General features: G+C 45.5%; 1 protein-coding gene across 4 annotated transcripts in view; it reads left to right on the forward strand.

The window, feature by feature from the left end:
- Positions 1-16788, forward strand: part of FZR1 (fizzy and cell division cycle 20 related 1) — a 33478-nt gene that overhangs the window by 9555 nt on the left and 7135 nt on the right. For all 4 annotated transcript variants that reach the window (XM_006267381.4, XM_014599851.3, XM_059719861.1 and 1 more), the window contains exons 2-12: positions 2617-2753; positions 6777-6902; positions 7221-7284; positions 7838-7965; positions 8908-8990; positions 9385-9568; positions 10262-10327; positions 11418-11520; positions 12844-13028; positions 14276-14509; positions 14600-14704. In XM_006267381.4, the coding sequence (XP_006267443.1) occupies positions 2685-2753; positions 6777-6902; positions 7221-7284; positions 7838-7965; positions 8908-8990; positions 9385-9568; positions 10262-10327; positions 11418-11520; positions 12844-13028; positions 14276-14509; positions 14600-14704 (1347 nt within the window). In that variant the 5' untranslated portion in view covers positions 2617-2684. The remainder of the gene's footprint in view (positions 1-2616; positions 2754-6776; positions 6903-7220; positions 7285-7837; positions 7966-8907; positions 8991-9384; positions 9569-10261; positions 10328-11417; positions 11521-12843; positions 13029-14275; positions 14510-14599; positions 14705-16788) is intronic.

A 16788-nucleotide genomic window follows, 5' to 3' on the forward strand; every position in this document is an offset into this window, starting at 1 on the left:
GTTGTGATCTGCCTGAATTTTTTGCAATCAAAGAATTGCTCGTTGGGTTTTTTTTCCACCCACAAAAAGAGAGTAAAAACTCAAATCTGGCATTTTCTGAGGGCAGCCTTGACTCAAAAAGGTTGAGAACCCACTGTTACAGATTACTTGATTCTCTCATTTTTAGTTTTTACTTGTGTTGATATAAAGTTAAGGTGTTCAGTTGCAAGCGCTTGTAATCTGGAAAGCTACAGAAATCATGGTTGATCTGACTATTAAAACCTGTCTGGCTGTTGTCCATATGCAGTGTTCTTCCTCGGCTTTTAACGTTTAAGAACATTAACAGTTTTAGCATGTGTAACTGTGCTCCCAAAATCCCATCTTGGTGTAGTCCCTATTCTTATCAGGTTTCCCTCGCTTTATGCTGTACATGTGTTTCTGGAAAATGGTGCATAACTTGAATTTGCATAAAGGGAACCTACTTTACAATGTAACAAATAGGGATATGTTCCAAGACCTCGACTTTATTGACCCCCAGACCCATTTCTACCACTTTTACAAGACAGTGTTGGTACTTGCCAACAGCAGACAAAAGTAGACACGGGCACAGGGAGAGGGGTTGGAGAGAAGCTATCAGGACGCTTAGAATCCATAATGGGGATGGCAATTACAATAATATGTGTCCCAGACAACAAGCGAGGAGCACAGATCCACACAGGAGACTATATTTTGGTGTGCGTCAGTCCCACAATGCAGCACACAAAGCAGCTAACTGTGTGCCTCCACCACACTGATCTCATAAGAGTGAATTTACGTTGCGTATAACAAATTTTTGGTATAAAAAGGATCATCGCATAAGAGCGAATTCGCATATACAGAACCTGAATAAAGCGAGGGGAACCTGTATTACTCAGCTGGTCCATCTAAGGAAAATGGGTATTTACCTGTCTGTTCTATTTTTTTTTTTTTAAAGTAGTTACATTTGAGTGATGAGTGAAGTCTTCCTCAGTTGTTTTTCTGCAAAGAGGGATCTCAAATTATCCTGTCAGTAATGAGTGATGAACACAGTGTGATCTTGTAATTTAATAGTACAGAAGTTAGTAATTGAAAAGCTGTAAGAGAGTATGTGACTTTAAGATAGCATTACAAGTGTTACAAGCTTAATACTGTACACAAATACCTGCTCGAAGTATGGCATCCTGGAGCCCTTGACTGAGAGATGCTCAGTAGAGCAGTGTTCCTCATCCAGGATCCTGAGAGACCTTTTCAAGGGTGCCACGGTGCCAGTACTTCCTGCATAGGGCAGTTTCACCTAGCTGCAGTTAAAAGTCCTTGGTTTTCAGGAAAACTTAACAAGTTAAAAAAAAAAAAAAAAAAAAGGCAAACAAAAAAACTCCCCAAAACCAAGGCACATACAGGGGTGGGCCTGGATTGGGAAGCAGGTGCAGCAGGAGGCAGTGTTGTTGTTGGTATTGGGTTTGTCTGCACCCCTCCTCCTGCACCTGCTTCCTGGTCTAGGCCTGCAAGTGCTTCCTGGAAACGGGTGCGTGGAGCAGTTTCAGCTGGCCTCACTGTTGGTGCTGGTACTAGTGCCATGGCACCTTTGAAAGGAGGGCATGCTTCTGCCTGCATTAGGTTTATCGGATACACCTAATACAGACAGGAATGCCCCTTCCAGCCCTAGCATCTTTCCAGTCCAGTCCTACACGCACTTCCTGGAAAATGAGGTACTGCTAAATTCAGGAAAGTTGTGGAGAGGTGACTTAAGTCTAAAAAGGCTGAGAATCATTGCTGGAGAGACTAGAGAGAGATCATCACTGTAGTCCAAAAGTCTTTGTAGTTCTTGTAGATTATATTTGAGGAGAGCTTTTTAAATCAGATGGCACACAGGCTTCAGTAATTTAAGTATTTACAGAGTATCCCAGGCAGGCTTGTGCTGTCTCCATTGCATGAGGCTACTGGTTGTACCCCGGCTAGCCTGGGTATGTCTGTAGCACCTTTTCACTTGCCACAGAGATGTGACACAGGCTCTTGCACAGTCTGTAGATATCTACTTACAGTCTTGGGTAGGTAAGTGGCTAATTTATGCTGAAGTCCACAGTGCTGCAATTTGCTCACTATTGTCACTTGACCTAATTTAGTAACCAGTGCTGCAGCTGTCCCTCTGGTTGTAGTAGAAATGTGCCCTGTGCTCAGCCAGCCACACAGAATGGTTGAGTTATGTCAACCATTAAGGAAATACTAGTGTGTGATGCTCCCAGTCACCTATTGAAAGAATGTTCTGATAAGCTTAACCACTTGAATTTCTGACTACTGTGCTATAAAGTAATAAAATTAACTTTGTTTTAAAGTACAGGATTTGAAGTTGGGATTTCTGGGTTTTCTGATCTGTCACTGACTTGCTTATGTGCATTTAGACAGCTCATATAGCCCGTCTGTGCCTTTTCATAGGTTGGTAGAAATTTGGAGGTGATATTTGCCTACTTTTCTAGTTGTATGGATTAATATACAAATGTCTCTGAGCATTTTGGATATGTAGTAGGGTAAGGAGAAAGTATAGGTAGTGTGTTTTAGAGATGTGCTGCATTTGACGCTCCATCCCCCTTTTTCCCCACCCCCATCCTGTCATTGCATCAGACTGATTGGTGATTGGACTCCATGAATACACGGTTTTAGGATTTGAACTCCCCAGTCCCCTGTCTACCATGGACCAGGATTATGAGAGACGTCTCCTGCGCCAGATCAACATACAGAATGAAAATACGATGCCTTGTGTAAGTATGCAGACTAAAGATTCCCTGTCCTGTAATATCTTTTTACTGTCCCTCCGATATGGCTTTCAGATTTTACTATTTGAGCCGTTTTATTAAAGAAGGGGTGGGGGAGGGGGGTTACTAAACCTTCACTGAGTTTCTGAATTGTTCTGGAAAACAGCTGCTGCAAACAACTGGTTAATGTAGCTGACTTGTCATTTAAAATCAGTTTAACGTCTGTATTTATATATATATGTACTACTTAGAAGTCTAATTGGGGTTATAGCATCTTTACTTAGTACTTGACATAATAAAAATGGCATTGAGGAGCTACATAATCACATTGGGTACTCCTGGAATGTAAATAGTTTGGGGGTTTTAATCAAGCTTTAGAGAAGGAGAGAATAGTACCATGGGGAAATATCATGAGAGGGCAGGAGATCCAGGTTGCATATTCTCCCCATGTTTCAGCCATATCTGATCTTTGTAGATTTAAACTATGATTCCACTTTAGAACACGTATAATAGAACCAACACCGCACCGGCTTCATGCATCTCTGCTGGCCCCAGAACTTCTTGGTGATGTTGCAGAGCCCTTATCTTTCATTTCCTCCCTGGTCACCAACTGCAACATCATTCACTGATGCACATAAATGACTTTTTAAAGTTTTGAAAAAGTCCCATGGGATTTGGGGGGGGGGGGGAGCAGGGAGATTAATCTGTTTCAGTACATATCTATTACCCCATAGATATTGTACACATTACTAATTGTTAAAGCCTGGACTTTAAAGACAAACTCTCTTCTGCAGTGATCCCATATAGTATAATTCAGTGGTGACTAACCCTTTGGGTAGCCATGCCACAAGTTTAAACCCCCTCTCCCCCACAGAGGGCTGCTCTGATCCCTGGCCTTTTCTTCCCTTCCCCCCCCCCCCCCCCAAAAGTTTGCACCCTTCGTGCCTCTGCTTCCCTCCACAGACTGCCTCTGGCCCCTGCCCCCATTTCTTGCTTCCCTTTACTGAAAGCCCAGGGCTCCTGTGTCACTCATCAGCTGCTTGTGCCTGCATGCCATGATTTGGCCACTCTTGGTCTAACTGATCTAGGTTCAACTCTGAATTGAAATGGCAGCTAATGCTGAAAGCTCTTTGAAGGAATGTTGTTGGAGGACACCTGTATATCTAGCAGACTTAAGGAATCTGAAATGGAAAGTCAGGTCCAGATCCATGACTTGAGGGGTCTCAGGCCTGCAGTAAGACGCACAAAGAATCCCCTTTACATGCCTCTTGTCCAAACACTGACATCCTAGAAAGAACAGTACACTAATGTTAATGAATTTGAAAATAGTGTTAAAGTGATACTTCCCACACAACCCAGCCATAACACTGCTCCATAGCAATGCCACAAGGACCTTGGAACAGTACATTAGGGCAGTATTTACCTTAAACCCTAACAAAAGCTTCCATCTTCTCTGTGCATCCAACTACTCCAACCAGGTTTGTAGTTGTATGCTGCAGTAGAACCTCAATATGCTCTGGGACAGCAGTATAGACCTAATAGGTGGGGCTGTGCGAAGCGTCGGGTGGTGATTCAATTTGGAGGAGATTCAGCCTGATTTGGTGGCCAAATCTCTGAATCCAAATTGAATCAGGGGACCAATTTAAAGGTCTGAATTGATTCAAAGCTCTCTGAAGTTTCGGCAGAGATTCGGAGAGCTTTGATTGGGGTAGTCCCTGGTGGCTACAGCAGGGAGCTGTAGCCGCTCTGAGCTAGTAAATACTAGGAGAGGGAGAGGGGACCCTACTGCCCCCCCCCACCCACCTACACCCCCAGTCCCCGCCATGGCTGCCCCTGTCTGCCCCAGCTCCCAGTACTTTAAAGAAAAGCCCTGGTGATCACCGGGCACTGCTGGGCGGGGGGCGATCCTCACTGCCCCAAACTGCATGGGGGGGCTCTGCACGAGCCCCCCCACGGCTACCCTGCCTGCCGGGGCTCTGACCCCTTAAGAAAAAAAAACAACAGAAAAAAGCCCTGAGACTCACCGCTCTTGGGGCTTCAGGGGCTCATGCAGAGCCCCCAGGTGATAGGGGGCAGCGGGGATTGCCCCTGCTGGCAGGAGTGGTGAGTCCTGGGGTTTTTTCAGGTTTTTCTTAAAGGGCCAGAGCTGGCCTGTGCAGGGCACCCATGGAGGTTGGGGGCTCATGCAGAGCCCCCTATGCAGCATGGGGCAGTAGGGGGCAGAGGGGATCATCCCCCACCCATCCAGCAGCACCCGCAGAGTGAGGGCTTTTTTTTTTTCCCCCAAGTGCCGGGAGCTGGGGCAGGCAGGGGCAGCCATTGGTGGGCTGGGAGAGGGGTGAGGGATGGGCCTGGCCTGGCTGATTTGGAGATTCGGCTGCTGCTGAATCTCCAAATCGAATCAGGACAGTGATTCGAATCGCTGAATCAAATCACTGTCCCCCGAATTGGCCGAATCCGAAGTGAATACTAGCTGCTTCACACAGGCCTACTAATGGGTGCTCAAGTCTGGTCAGGAGAGATCTCATTAAACAGAGGTGTGGGGAGGAGCAAAGTATAGTGGCCTCCATGAGGGATATCTCAGGGCAGGGATCGAGGGGAGGTATGAAGGACTTGTCACCATAAAGTTGGTTCCCAAAATGCCAACCTCTTGTAATCTGGAAGGCCAGGAGAGGTACAGGACATTGAATGCTTGTAACCTTTTGTCAGTTTTGTTCACTTGCTTTGCCTGTGAAATTCCTTCAAGATAAGATACTGTTTTATGAGAAGGTGAAGCAAGATCTGAGTTGCCCATACTTGGGACACTTTACATGTCTTATAAATACCATATTTTTTTACATGCACCATCCCCTTCCCCTGCAAAATTGGGATGTGTTTGTTAAGCAGGAAAGCTGATTTTCTTCCTGGGATAGAAGCACCATGCTTTGATTCCTGCCCCACAGTGTAGCTGCCATTGTATTAGTATTCAGGCAGGTGCAGGAGTCTGACCTAATGGCTCATTGCTCTTCACTCCAGAGTTGTTAATAGTTGTCTTTTCTTTTTAATGGCCTTGATGTTCCATTAATCAAACTAACCTTAGGGCCATTTTGCTGTCTGCTAGCAGCTCCTGATCTACCTCTTCCTATTTCACAGCCTTGGAGACTAACTCTTTTCAAAATCATAAATCCTACACATGGAGACCAGTCTTCAGCCAGCAGCTTTGTTTTTCAGGGAGGTTGGGTGAGCTGAGGATTAAGCTGTCTCTGCTCTATGGAGCCATAGCGCTGGAAAAATCTTTCTTTTTAATTTTTCCTTCATTCTACCTTTCAAAAACAAGATGTGTATTATATTCAGGTGCATGTTGTGTATAATAAACTACAGTATACTAGTTGCATGCTACTCGGGCTTCACTCCAAGGAAAGAAATGGCACTAAAAAGCATTGTCTGCTGCCTAACACTGCAAAAATCTTTAAAACTGCATTGTAATGCATATATTCACATGTGTAGAGAGATTGAAGGAGAAAAGTTGCAAAATAAACAGAGGATTAAAAAACGGGTCTTTTTTCATTCTATCATTGCCTCCTACATAGCTACTTGTACCCAATGCCCTGCCTTCAGTCTTCCAGCTTTCAAGGGACATACTACTCAACTCAACTGTTGAGAGAAAGCACGAGGAGAGAGATTCTGTATCACAAAGATCCCCTGAAGACGTGAGGGTGGGAGTACAATTAGGCTTTTAAGGTGCCAGCCATTTGCAGTCTGTCCCAGATCTGCGCAACCTGAAGGAGAATGGATTTCTGTGGTGTCTTTCAATCTTCCTATGACCAACGTTTCTCTCTCTTTCATAGAATCATAGAAAAGTAGGGGTTGGAAGTGATCCTGGGAAGTCATCTTGTCCAACCCCCTGCTCAAACCAGGAGCATCCCTATCCAGACCATTCCATATAAATACTTGTCTAATTTATTCCTAAAACTGCAAATCAGCCATGTCATACAATTGTGAGGGTGTGTCTCACCACTGCAAGGGTTACTAAAATGCATCCAATTTCAGGTAGCAGAGATGAGAAGAACACTGACTCCTTCCAACTCTCCAATGTCTTCTCCAAGTAAACATGGAGACAGGTTTATTCCCTCAAGAGCTGGGGCCAACTGGAGCATTAACTTCCACAGGATAAATGTAAGTATTGCAGTGTCAGGACAAGGCCTTGTGGTGATAGGCATGGGGGAGGATGTGATACCTTGCAAGGAGTTACCAAAGCTGATTTGACAGGATCTTGCTCCTTCCTCCTCTCTGCATCAGTTCTTTTGCTGATTCAGAACTTGTCTCCCTGGAGAGTTCCCATCAACTGTGCGTCTGATCTTTGTGAATACACGTCTGCAGATTTCTAAAGAGCATGGTGCCTTTCCCATTAACATCATTTTTTTTTCAAAGATTTTTGTCAGAACTCTGTTCATGTGGGGATTGGCTTGATAGCATGCATTTTTCCTCCTTCAGGAAAATGAAAAGTCTCCAAGTCAGAACAGAAAAGCAAAGGATGCTACCTCAGACAATGGCAAAGGTTAGCTATTTTTTTTTTTTTTTTTTGTACCACTGTTCCCCCTGCATTCTTAGCTTTGATTTGAGTCTGAAGTCCAGTCTAAGTCATAAGCATGAACAGTAAAAATATAAGCATTCCTCTCAGTGTCTTACTGTTGGACCTTTATTTTGCTTGGAAGCATTTCTCAGTGGTGAAAGATATCTTGCTCCAAATGGCCAATCTATCTTGAATAAAGAAGTTAGCACTCTTAGCACAATTGTGATGTGGATACTTCTTCAGAAAGAACTAGAATGAACTTTGGGTGGGCTGCTGAGCTCATAACTTAGAAGAGAGAGGCTCTTTGGTCCTTTTTTCTGTTCTTTTGAGCTGTCATCTCCCAAATATGTCTGTCTTGGCTGAATAAAGCTAGGAATGAGGCTAGCGGTATATTTTATCTTCTCCTCGCGCAAATAAAGTGGATTTGAATTTAAAGGCTGACCAGACATGTCATCCTCGCTTCCAGCTATGGGTTTCAAGCTTTAGTCCAGTCTGTTTGTTCAGGGCTTTGCTCAAGCATGTGTTTTTGTTGATACAGATGGCCTTGCATACTCTGCCTTGCTGAAGAATGAACTCTTGGGAGCAGGGATTGAGAAAGTGCAGGATCCTCAAACAGAGGACAGGAGGCTGCAACCATCTACACCAGAGAAGAAGAGCCTCTTCACAGTAAGCATGGCTAACAGAAAAACTTTTTAATCTTCAGTGCTTGTGCTATAACTTGCAGAGAGGAGCAGGCATTCCTCAGATATGTTAATAGGCACCTGGCACATTGCTGTATCTGGTAGTCTCGACAGATTAAAACGAGTCCTTGACAGTGATACTAAATAACTAGGGTAGACATGGGGGGCATGCAGAACGGACTGTATTGGATTTGGATTCAGCCCGAATCGGGGACAATGATTCAATTCGTTGATTTGGATCACTGTCCCAATTCGATTCGGCTGAATCCAAATCTGAAGAGTTGGTGCTGATTCTGAGAAGATTCGGCCACCAAATCCTTATTGAGTCGAGACCCTTTAATCTCTCCAAATCGAATTGGAACCCTCTGAATCAATTTGGAGAGATTCGATAATTCGGACATAGACGCAGCTTTAAATGTTTGTTCTACGTACCTCAAGGTACCAGGCACAGCTCGCAAATGATGTGATTGTGGGGTGGATGGAGCGTCCCACAGGAGTGCAGCGGGGTCCCCAGCATGCTCCCAGGCAGACACAGAAGTGGACCAGAAGTGCTTCTGGTCCACTTTCAGGTCTGCTGCCGAGTGCACTGGGGACCCCCCCCCCGTGCTTCTGTGGGACTCCATCTGCTTGTATCTGTAGCCTATCTTCAAGCATGACCACGCTTTCTCATAACTTGGTGTTGTTTGCGGGTCTTTGTCTAGCTGAGTCTTAAACACCTCCGAAGATGGAGATTCCATAACCTCTCTGGGTAAAAATTAACTTCTCTATATTGTTTTAGAGTAAATATTTAAAGGAAATGTTAAGGGAAGGGACAGACAGGGGTAGAAAACAAAACAGATCTGCCTTTATGCAGGATTTTGTAGGTAGTGTCTCATGTTGGGACTTTGTACTGTATAGGGTTGTTATATCTAGTACTTTCTTTGTACAGTATTCCCTCAGTACCAAACGCTCCAGTCCAGATGATGGCAATGAGGTCTCCCCGTATTCCCTTTCACCCGTCAGCAACAAAAGGTAATAAGCTACCCACTGGGCAGGAAAAGAGGATGAGGTTCTTGAGTAATTGGTTTTATAGTAACTGATTGTGATACCAGTTGGCTACAGAATTTTGGACAAAGGAGTAGGAAGTAGGAGTTGTCCAGTTCCTAAAGAGCAAGCATCCTTAAAAATAGAGATTTTTTTTTGGTCAGTGTTTCCACTGCCAGGTTCCTTCCTTTTCTTAGCTTCATTATAGGAACCAGAACCTAACTTCATTCTCACCTTGGGTGGGTGTCGCTGATGAACGAGCCACCAAAATGACTTCCTGTATTCTGTCCTTTAGAAAGGCTGTGATCAGTACAGTAGCAGTTTCTCTAAATTTGCTGGTACCATCACAGATCCTTATAAAATGCATATCTTTGGGTAACAGCCAGAAATTGCTAAGGTCGCCTCGAAAGCCAACAAGAAAAATATCCAAGATTCCTTTCAAAGTGCTGGATGCTCCAGAGCTGCAAGATGACTTCTACCTGAACCTTGTGGACTGGTCATCTCTCAATGTACTCAGTGTTGGCCTTGGTACCTGTGTCTATCTGTGGAGCGCTTGCACTAGCCAAGTAAGTAATAAGCTAATCTAATCTATTTTGTTTGCAGTGTCACTTCTTTCCCCGCCCTGCACTAAAATAAAACGAAATGTGTTTTATATTGAGTGCAACACTAAAGCCTCTGGCAGACATTCACTTAAGGAACAATGGGATTTAATCTCCTATCCCAACAATCGTGCCTCCTGCCATGCCACGCCTATGGCATATGTGCAGTTTTTGGGATCAGATCCTAGTCGCGCCCTACTTGCCAGTGTGCCCTAGAGAGCCATGGGCCTCGTGAAGCTGTATGGTCCTGGGACTGAGGCTTCCTTTCGGCTGTTGGGTGTCACAGCCCCAGGACTACACTGGAGTGAGTTCCACACTCTGGTGTTGTTCCACAGCAGGGGCTGCCAACCTGATTGGCAGTCCCAGTGCACTGATCACAAGTGCAATTTGAGGCATAATGAAAACTAGTCACAAAATTATTACATATTCTGTGAAATAATTTTGGAGCTTGTTTTCACCCTTTTATTGTGCCATAAATTTCATGAACAGGTGGCCAGATCATTATTTAAAATGCGATTAACTAGTTAATCGTGTCTTAAGCGTAACATCTTCCAAGGGTTCAGTAGTGCTCTTAGTCCCAGTTTTTAGCCTGCTAAATAGCTAATTTGTTACTATTGTCATTATGCTGCTGCTGTTCAATTTCTTTCCCTTCTTTTCAAGGTGACCCGGTTGTGTGATTTATCTGTGGAAGGTGATTCTGTAACATCAGTGGGCTGGTCAGAACGGGTTTGTATAATGCTGTCAGACATGATTGATTTCATTTTCAAAAGTGCTGAGGACTTTCTGCCCCTCTCAACTACTGTTGCATTTCAAAATACCCAGAAAAATGAGCACTTGTTGTGTAAAACAATTGAAACTATTTTTGGTGCCTCTCCATTGATAGGAATGCAGTTCGATATATCAGTGTGAGCTGTATAGTTTAAGAGGGGGAAAAAAAGTGATTCCAAAGACCATTAATTGCTTTTTGCCTTTTGTTAAAAGCTAGGCAGATGAGTCAGCTTTGACTAAAGGGACCATCTCAACTATCCTGCTATATACATAAGGGCTTGCTGTATAGAAATGTATCATAAATGGAGTAGAGAAATCTGCCCATGCTGTCAGACCCCACTGTGAAGATTCCGCAGTGCAACTCCCCGAGTGCCACAAACTTCAGTTAATATTTGCTGCTCATTGTGGAAAGTTGTTGACATGAATTAATACAGTCAGTGCATTTCAAGCAATTCTTTGTAGTGCTATCATGTTGCATGTATTCTTTTTGGGGAAGGCCTGGGCTAAATATCTCAGCTTCCTGTTGGAAACCTTAGAGGCAAAACCCCTGCAGCCAAGTCCTCAAATACCATTGGATATTCTGGAGAGGGTAGGCTAGACTGTGGCAAGTGGAGGACAAAGTGATCATGTCTCATTGCAAAGAACTTAAGATGCTTCATCTTGTCTAAACCAAGGACTTGATGATGCTACAGTGCTTAGAATATGCATGAAAAGTTCCAGCATTATTTGCCTTGAAAGGATTCTCTTGATGCATCTAGTTTAGTTCCTAGAGCAATTTTTTCCTAATATAAGTTGTAAGATGTTGAGGATGTGTATATACCCTGTTCGAGTACTCCCAGGTTAGCTGGAATTCCTTTGAGCATGGATGATCTCTCTTGAGATTTTTATCCTTCTCTTCCTCCTTCCCCGCCCCCTCCCCCCCTTTCAGAACCTCAAGTTTATGGTGTGGCCCTTTAGTCTTGTTGGGGTTTTTTGTTTTTTTGGGGGTTTTTTTGTGTACTTCCTTGCTGGGTGTATTGATTGGAATTTTTCTTTTAATTTTATTTAGGGGAACTTAGTAGCAGTTGGAACTCACAAGGGCTTTGTACAGATCTGGGATGCAGCTGCAGGGAAGAAATTATCCATGCTTGAGGGTCACACAGCCAGAGTTGGTAAGGAGCAAGTAGGAGACAAAGGATGAGGTGTTTTATTTTTGAATACCAACTTCTAATGTAAAATTGATCAATGAAAGGTAGAGCTGTCCACCTTCTAAGTGGCCACGAGCCCCATGCCCTGTGGGTCATGCTAGTGGGGACCGTACCATGGTGAGCCACAGGCAGAGCTGACTTGAGCAGTGTGTGGAGCCCAGGGCAAATTGGCTTGTGCGGGGCCCCAACCCCATGAACCCTGGATGCGAAGAAGCCACTGCTGCCATTGGCGGGGTTGGGGGTTAGTGAGCGGCTGGATGCAAAGCTGGCAGCAGCGGTGTAGAGTCGCCACAGCCACTCCTGGCTCTGCAGGGCCTGGGGCAGTCGCCTCGGTTCCCCCGCCCCAGGATGGCTCTGGCCACAGGCCTCCTGGACTGCACTCCCTGCTAACGCCTCCCTTCCTTCTGCACCATACAGACACCCCTCAGTTCACTGCTGCACTGCATGCTTGCATGGCCTCAGCCTGGGCCTTGGCTCCCCACCCTGTCCCTTGAGGCAAGGGCAGGCAACAGAAGCCAAAGGGGAGAGGGGTGCTTGGAGGCTCTGGCTGCTGTTACAGCCAGAGCAATGCAGGGAGTGGTGGTGGGTGACAGTCTAGTGGGTCACAGCTTATGCCCTCACAGGCTGCCAGCCCTGAATTCAAGCCATGTAAATACTGCAGTAGTGCCTTAACCCTGATTAACAAGAAGTGCCAGAAATATGGGGAGGAGGCATACCCTTGCAACTCCTAGACTCTTTTCAAAAATTCATTTTAAATTTCATTCTGTAGCAGCACTGACCTGCTTTGGGTGTGTTGATACATGTATCATTGCAGCACAAACTTCTGGCAAGTGCCATTACTTTATTCATGTGCCTGAGGCAGACGGGGGGGGGGTTGGTCTGCTATGTTACTAACCTTGTGGAATGTCCTTATTTTCTGGTTTCCAGTCTCCAGTTAGGTTGTTAACACCGGGAAGTTTTCAGTTCATTTTATCTTTAAGCAAGTAGGTTATGGAAGAAAGCAATGCAACTCTGGTCACCGGATCCAGGTCTGGGAGCTAGAACTCATGAGTCCCATTTCCCTATCCACTACTGACCTATCAAATGGTGGTGGTAACTCATGAGGTTTGTGTTTTGGAAACTGTTTTACAATCTTCAAACAAGTGCTGAAGACTCTTTTATAATGCTATAACCATATAATGGTAGTGGTGCTTAACATTTGCATACTCCCCCCGCCTCCGCCCTGGCAATCCAGTTCACTATTAATGACTGCATCAAATATCTCACTGTGCTTTTCCTATTTCACAGGTGCCTTGGCATGGAATGCAGACCAACTTTCTTCTGGGAGTCGGGATAGAATGATCCTTCAGAGAGACATCCGGACCCCACCACTACAATCTGAGCGGCGGCTTCAGGGCCACAGGCAGGAAGTGTGTGGGCTAAAGTGGTCTACAGACCACCAACTCCTGGCATCCGGTGGAAATGATAACAAGGTATAGTACTGTTTTTGTTAGAAAGAAATTTGACCTCATCTCTGAACTTTCACTGCCAATTTCAAAAAAGTTTCCTTTCTTCAAGGATATGCCTTTTTTTTTTTTTAACTTAAATTCCAGCCTCATTTACAATGTTTTTGGTTTTTTTTAAGGGTGGGGTTTTTTTTTTTCCTGTCAACTTGCTAATTGGACTTTGTTCTTCCTCAAATATAGCCAAACTAAGCTAACCTACTACCCTCTCTAGTTTTCTACTATTTACTAAAGTAAATGGGGATTAATAGTCTGTTACTAGGCCTGTGCAAAGTGGCTAGTATTTGCTTCAGACTCACCGGCAGGGGGGTGATTCCCGCTGCCCCATGCTGCGTGGGGGTGGGGCTCTGCCACAAGCCTTTCCCCTGCCCTGCCCAGCTCTAGGGCCTTAAAAAAAAAAAAAAAAAAGCCCCAACTCAACTGCTCCTGCCTGGCAGGGGACAATTCCCCTCTGCCCCTCTGCTCCGCGCTGCGTGGGAGGCTCTGCACAAGCCCCCAGAAGCCCCAAGGCCACTGCAGGAGCCAGTGAATCTGGGGCGTTTATTGGTTTTTTCTTAAAAGGCTGGAGCTGCAGCGTGTGGGGCAGCCGTGGGGGTCTGGGGGAGCAGACGGGGGCAACATTTTCACCATTCTAAATCATTTATATTAAACTTCCTCCTGCGAATGTAAGTTTTTAAATTCAGTGTATGCAATGCAAGCTTGCAGTTTACCAGCGAGTATAGAGAAATATCTTGTGTTTCTAAGAAGTGGTTCTGAGAGCACCTTTGGAATAGATTCCTGCACAGGTAACTCATGGGATGTATATTGGACCAAAGTCACGCGTACGAAGTATTGCCAGTTTTGGCACTCCTCCTCCAGTAAATAAGACTTTCTGTCTTGCGATGTGGCTGGATTATTCAGTCACAAAGCAAGATAAAGACCTTGCTGTCTACATTCGTGGACTAGAATTCAAATCCTGGCTAAGGCTCAAAGGAATTGAGCTTTGGGATTTTACCCTAGGCTCAAATTGCAAAATCCCCCCTCAGTTTGAGCATGTTTGGTGGTTCAGGAATCTAAAATACTCAAGATGGAGGTGCACTGGCAGAATTGTTCAGGCTGAGCTGTTCTGCTTTCACTCTGTCTAGCTTTGGCTGGCGCTATTTTCTTTTTAGTGTAGGGGTTTGGAGACTAGAAGGTGGTACGTGTGCTTAATCCATCTTGTTTCTTCTTTCTGCTAGCTCCTTGTCTGGAATCACTCCAGCCTGAGTCCCGTTCAGCAGTACACAGAACACCTAGCAGCAGTGAAAGCTATCGCATGGTCTCCGCATCAGCATGGCCTGCTGGCCTCGGGCGGCGGGACAGCAGATCGCTGCATACGTTTCTGGAACACTTTAACTGGGCAGCCTTTACAGTGTATTGATACTGGGTCACAAGTGTGCAATCTGGCCTGGTCCAAACATGCCAATGAATTAGTAAGTGCTTCCGTGTTCAGTGTCCTGCTGCTAATCTTCAGGTATTGGGAACTGAGCCCCTGACTGTCTTGTCTTTTCCTCCTCCTGCAGGTGAGCACTCATGGATACTCACAGAACCAGATTCTCGTCTGGAAATACCCCTCACTAACCCAAGTAGCAAAGCTAACGGGGCATTCATACAGAGTTTTATACCTGGTAAGCTATAATCCATACCTTTTTAACCAACTTCTCTGTAGCTTCTGATTCTGCTGTGACTATGCTATGCACAGTGATGGAATCCAAGTAGGGTTGTGCTGCTTTCAGCCGGATTCATGACTTTAGCAAGGTTTTCGATATGGTCTCCCACAACGTTCTCGCAAGCAAACTAAGGAAGTACAGGTTGGATGAGTGGACTGTAAAGTATATAGAAAACTATCTGAAGCATTGGGCTGAGAACGCTCCTATACACATGCCTGCTCTGATGCGCTGTAGTTCTAGAGCGTTGGAGCAGACTTGATTAATTGATTCTGCTGGAGTGTGGAAACTGTCACACTCCAGCAGCCCCCAGCATCACGGGCATCAGCATGCCCATGCTGAAAAATGCCAGCGGGGCACTTTTAAAGTGCCCTGCTGTCATTTTTCAGTACAGGGATCCTGATACACATGACCGTCTGGGTGCTTTTAATTAGCGCAAGTCTCGGAGCCGCAGTAATTAAAGTGCCCCCGACACCTACGTGGATGTTGGCCTCAGAAGCGGACTGGCCAAGTTCACTGACAACACCAAACTTTGGGGTAAAGCGTCTACACCTGAGGACAGGAAGGCAATCCAGGTTGACCTCGATGGGCTCAAGAAATGGGCATACGAGAGCCTGATGGCATTTAACACCGAAAAATACAAGGTTCTCCACCTTGGGAGGAAAAACCCGCAGCATGCTTATAGGCTTGGCAGTGCTACACTGGCTAGCACTTCAGACAAAAGGGACTTGAGGGGATTGGCCACAAGATGAACATGAGCCTTCAATGTAATGCTGCACCCAGTAAAGCAAGCAAAACACTGGCTTGCATCCATAGATGCTTCTTGAGCATATCCCAGGATGTCATTCTCCCGTTGTACTCGGTCCTGGTGAGGCCGCAGCTGAAGTACTGTGTCCAGTTTTGGGCTCCACAACTCAAAAAGGATGTGGAGAAGCTTGAGAGAGTCCAGCAGACAGCCATACGCATGATAGGTCAGGAAAACAGACCTTACAATGAGAGGCTGAGAGCTATGGGACTCCAGCCTGGAAAAGCACAGGCTTGGGTGATCTGGTGGCCACCTATAAGTTTATCAGGGGTGCTCACTAGGATCTGGGGGAACATCTGTTCACCAGAGCGCCCGAAGGGATGACAAGATCCAATGGTCACAAGCTACACCGTGACCGTTTCAGTCTGGACATAAGGAAGAACTTCTTTACTGTCCAAGCCCCCAAGGTTTGGAATAGACTGCTGTCTGAGGTAGTTCAAGCACCTACTTTGAACGCCTTCAAGAGACATTTGGATGTCTATCTTGCTGGAATCCTATGACCCCAGCTGACTTCCTGCCCTTTGGGCAGGGGGCTGGACTCGATCTTCCGAGGTCCCTTCCAGCCCTAATGTCTATGAACCTGGAACACATGTATAAACACCCAGAGGGTAGTAGTTTAATTGCCCCATGTCTGTTTGGCAGCCAGTATCAAGTGGAGTGCCCCAGGGGTTGGTTTTGTTCAATATTTTCATCAGTGACCTGGAAGATGGGATGGAGTGCACCCTCAGCAAGTTTGCAGATGACATCAAGCTGGGGGTAGTAACGGATACGCTGGAGGGTAGGGCTAGGATTTAAAGAGACCTAGACTAATTGGAGGATTGGACCAAAAGAATTCTCATGAGGTTCAATAAGGAGAAGTGCAAAGTCCTGCATTTAGGATGGAAGAATCCCATGCTTTGGTACAGGCTGGGGACGAACTGGCTAAGCAGCAACGCTGCAGAAAAGGACTTGGGGTTACAGTGGGCAGTAAGTTGGATATGAGCCAGCAGTGTGTGTTTGTTGCAAAGAAGGCTAACAGCATGCTGGACTGCATTAAGAGTGTTGCCAGCAGATCAAGGGAAGTGATTATTCCTCTCTTCAGCACTGGTGAGGCCAAATTTTGAGTATTGTGTCCAGTTTTAAGGTCCCCTGCTACAGAAAGGATGTGGACAAATTGGATAGTCCAGTAGAGGGCAATGAAAATGGTTCAGGGACTGGGGAATGTGACTTATGAGGGGAGGATGAGGGAACTGGACTTATT

The sequence above is a fragment of the Alligator mississippiensis genome, chromosome 16 (genome assembly GCF_030867095.1).
Source record: "Alligator mississippiensis isolate rAllMis1 chromosome 16, rAllMis1, whole genome shotgun sequence".
Classification (NCBI taxonomy): domain Eukaryota; kingdom Metazoa; phylum Chordata; order Crocodylia; family Alligatoridae; genus Alligator; species Alligator mississippiensis.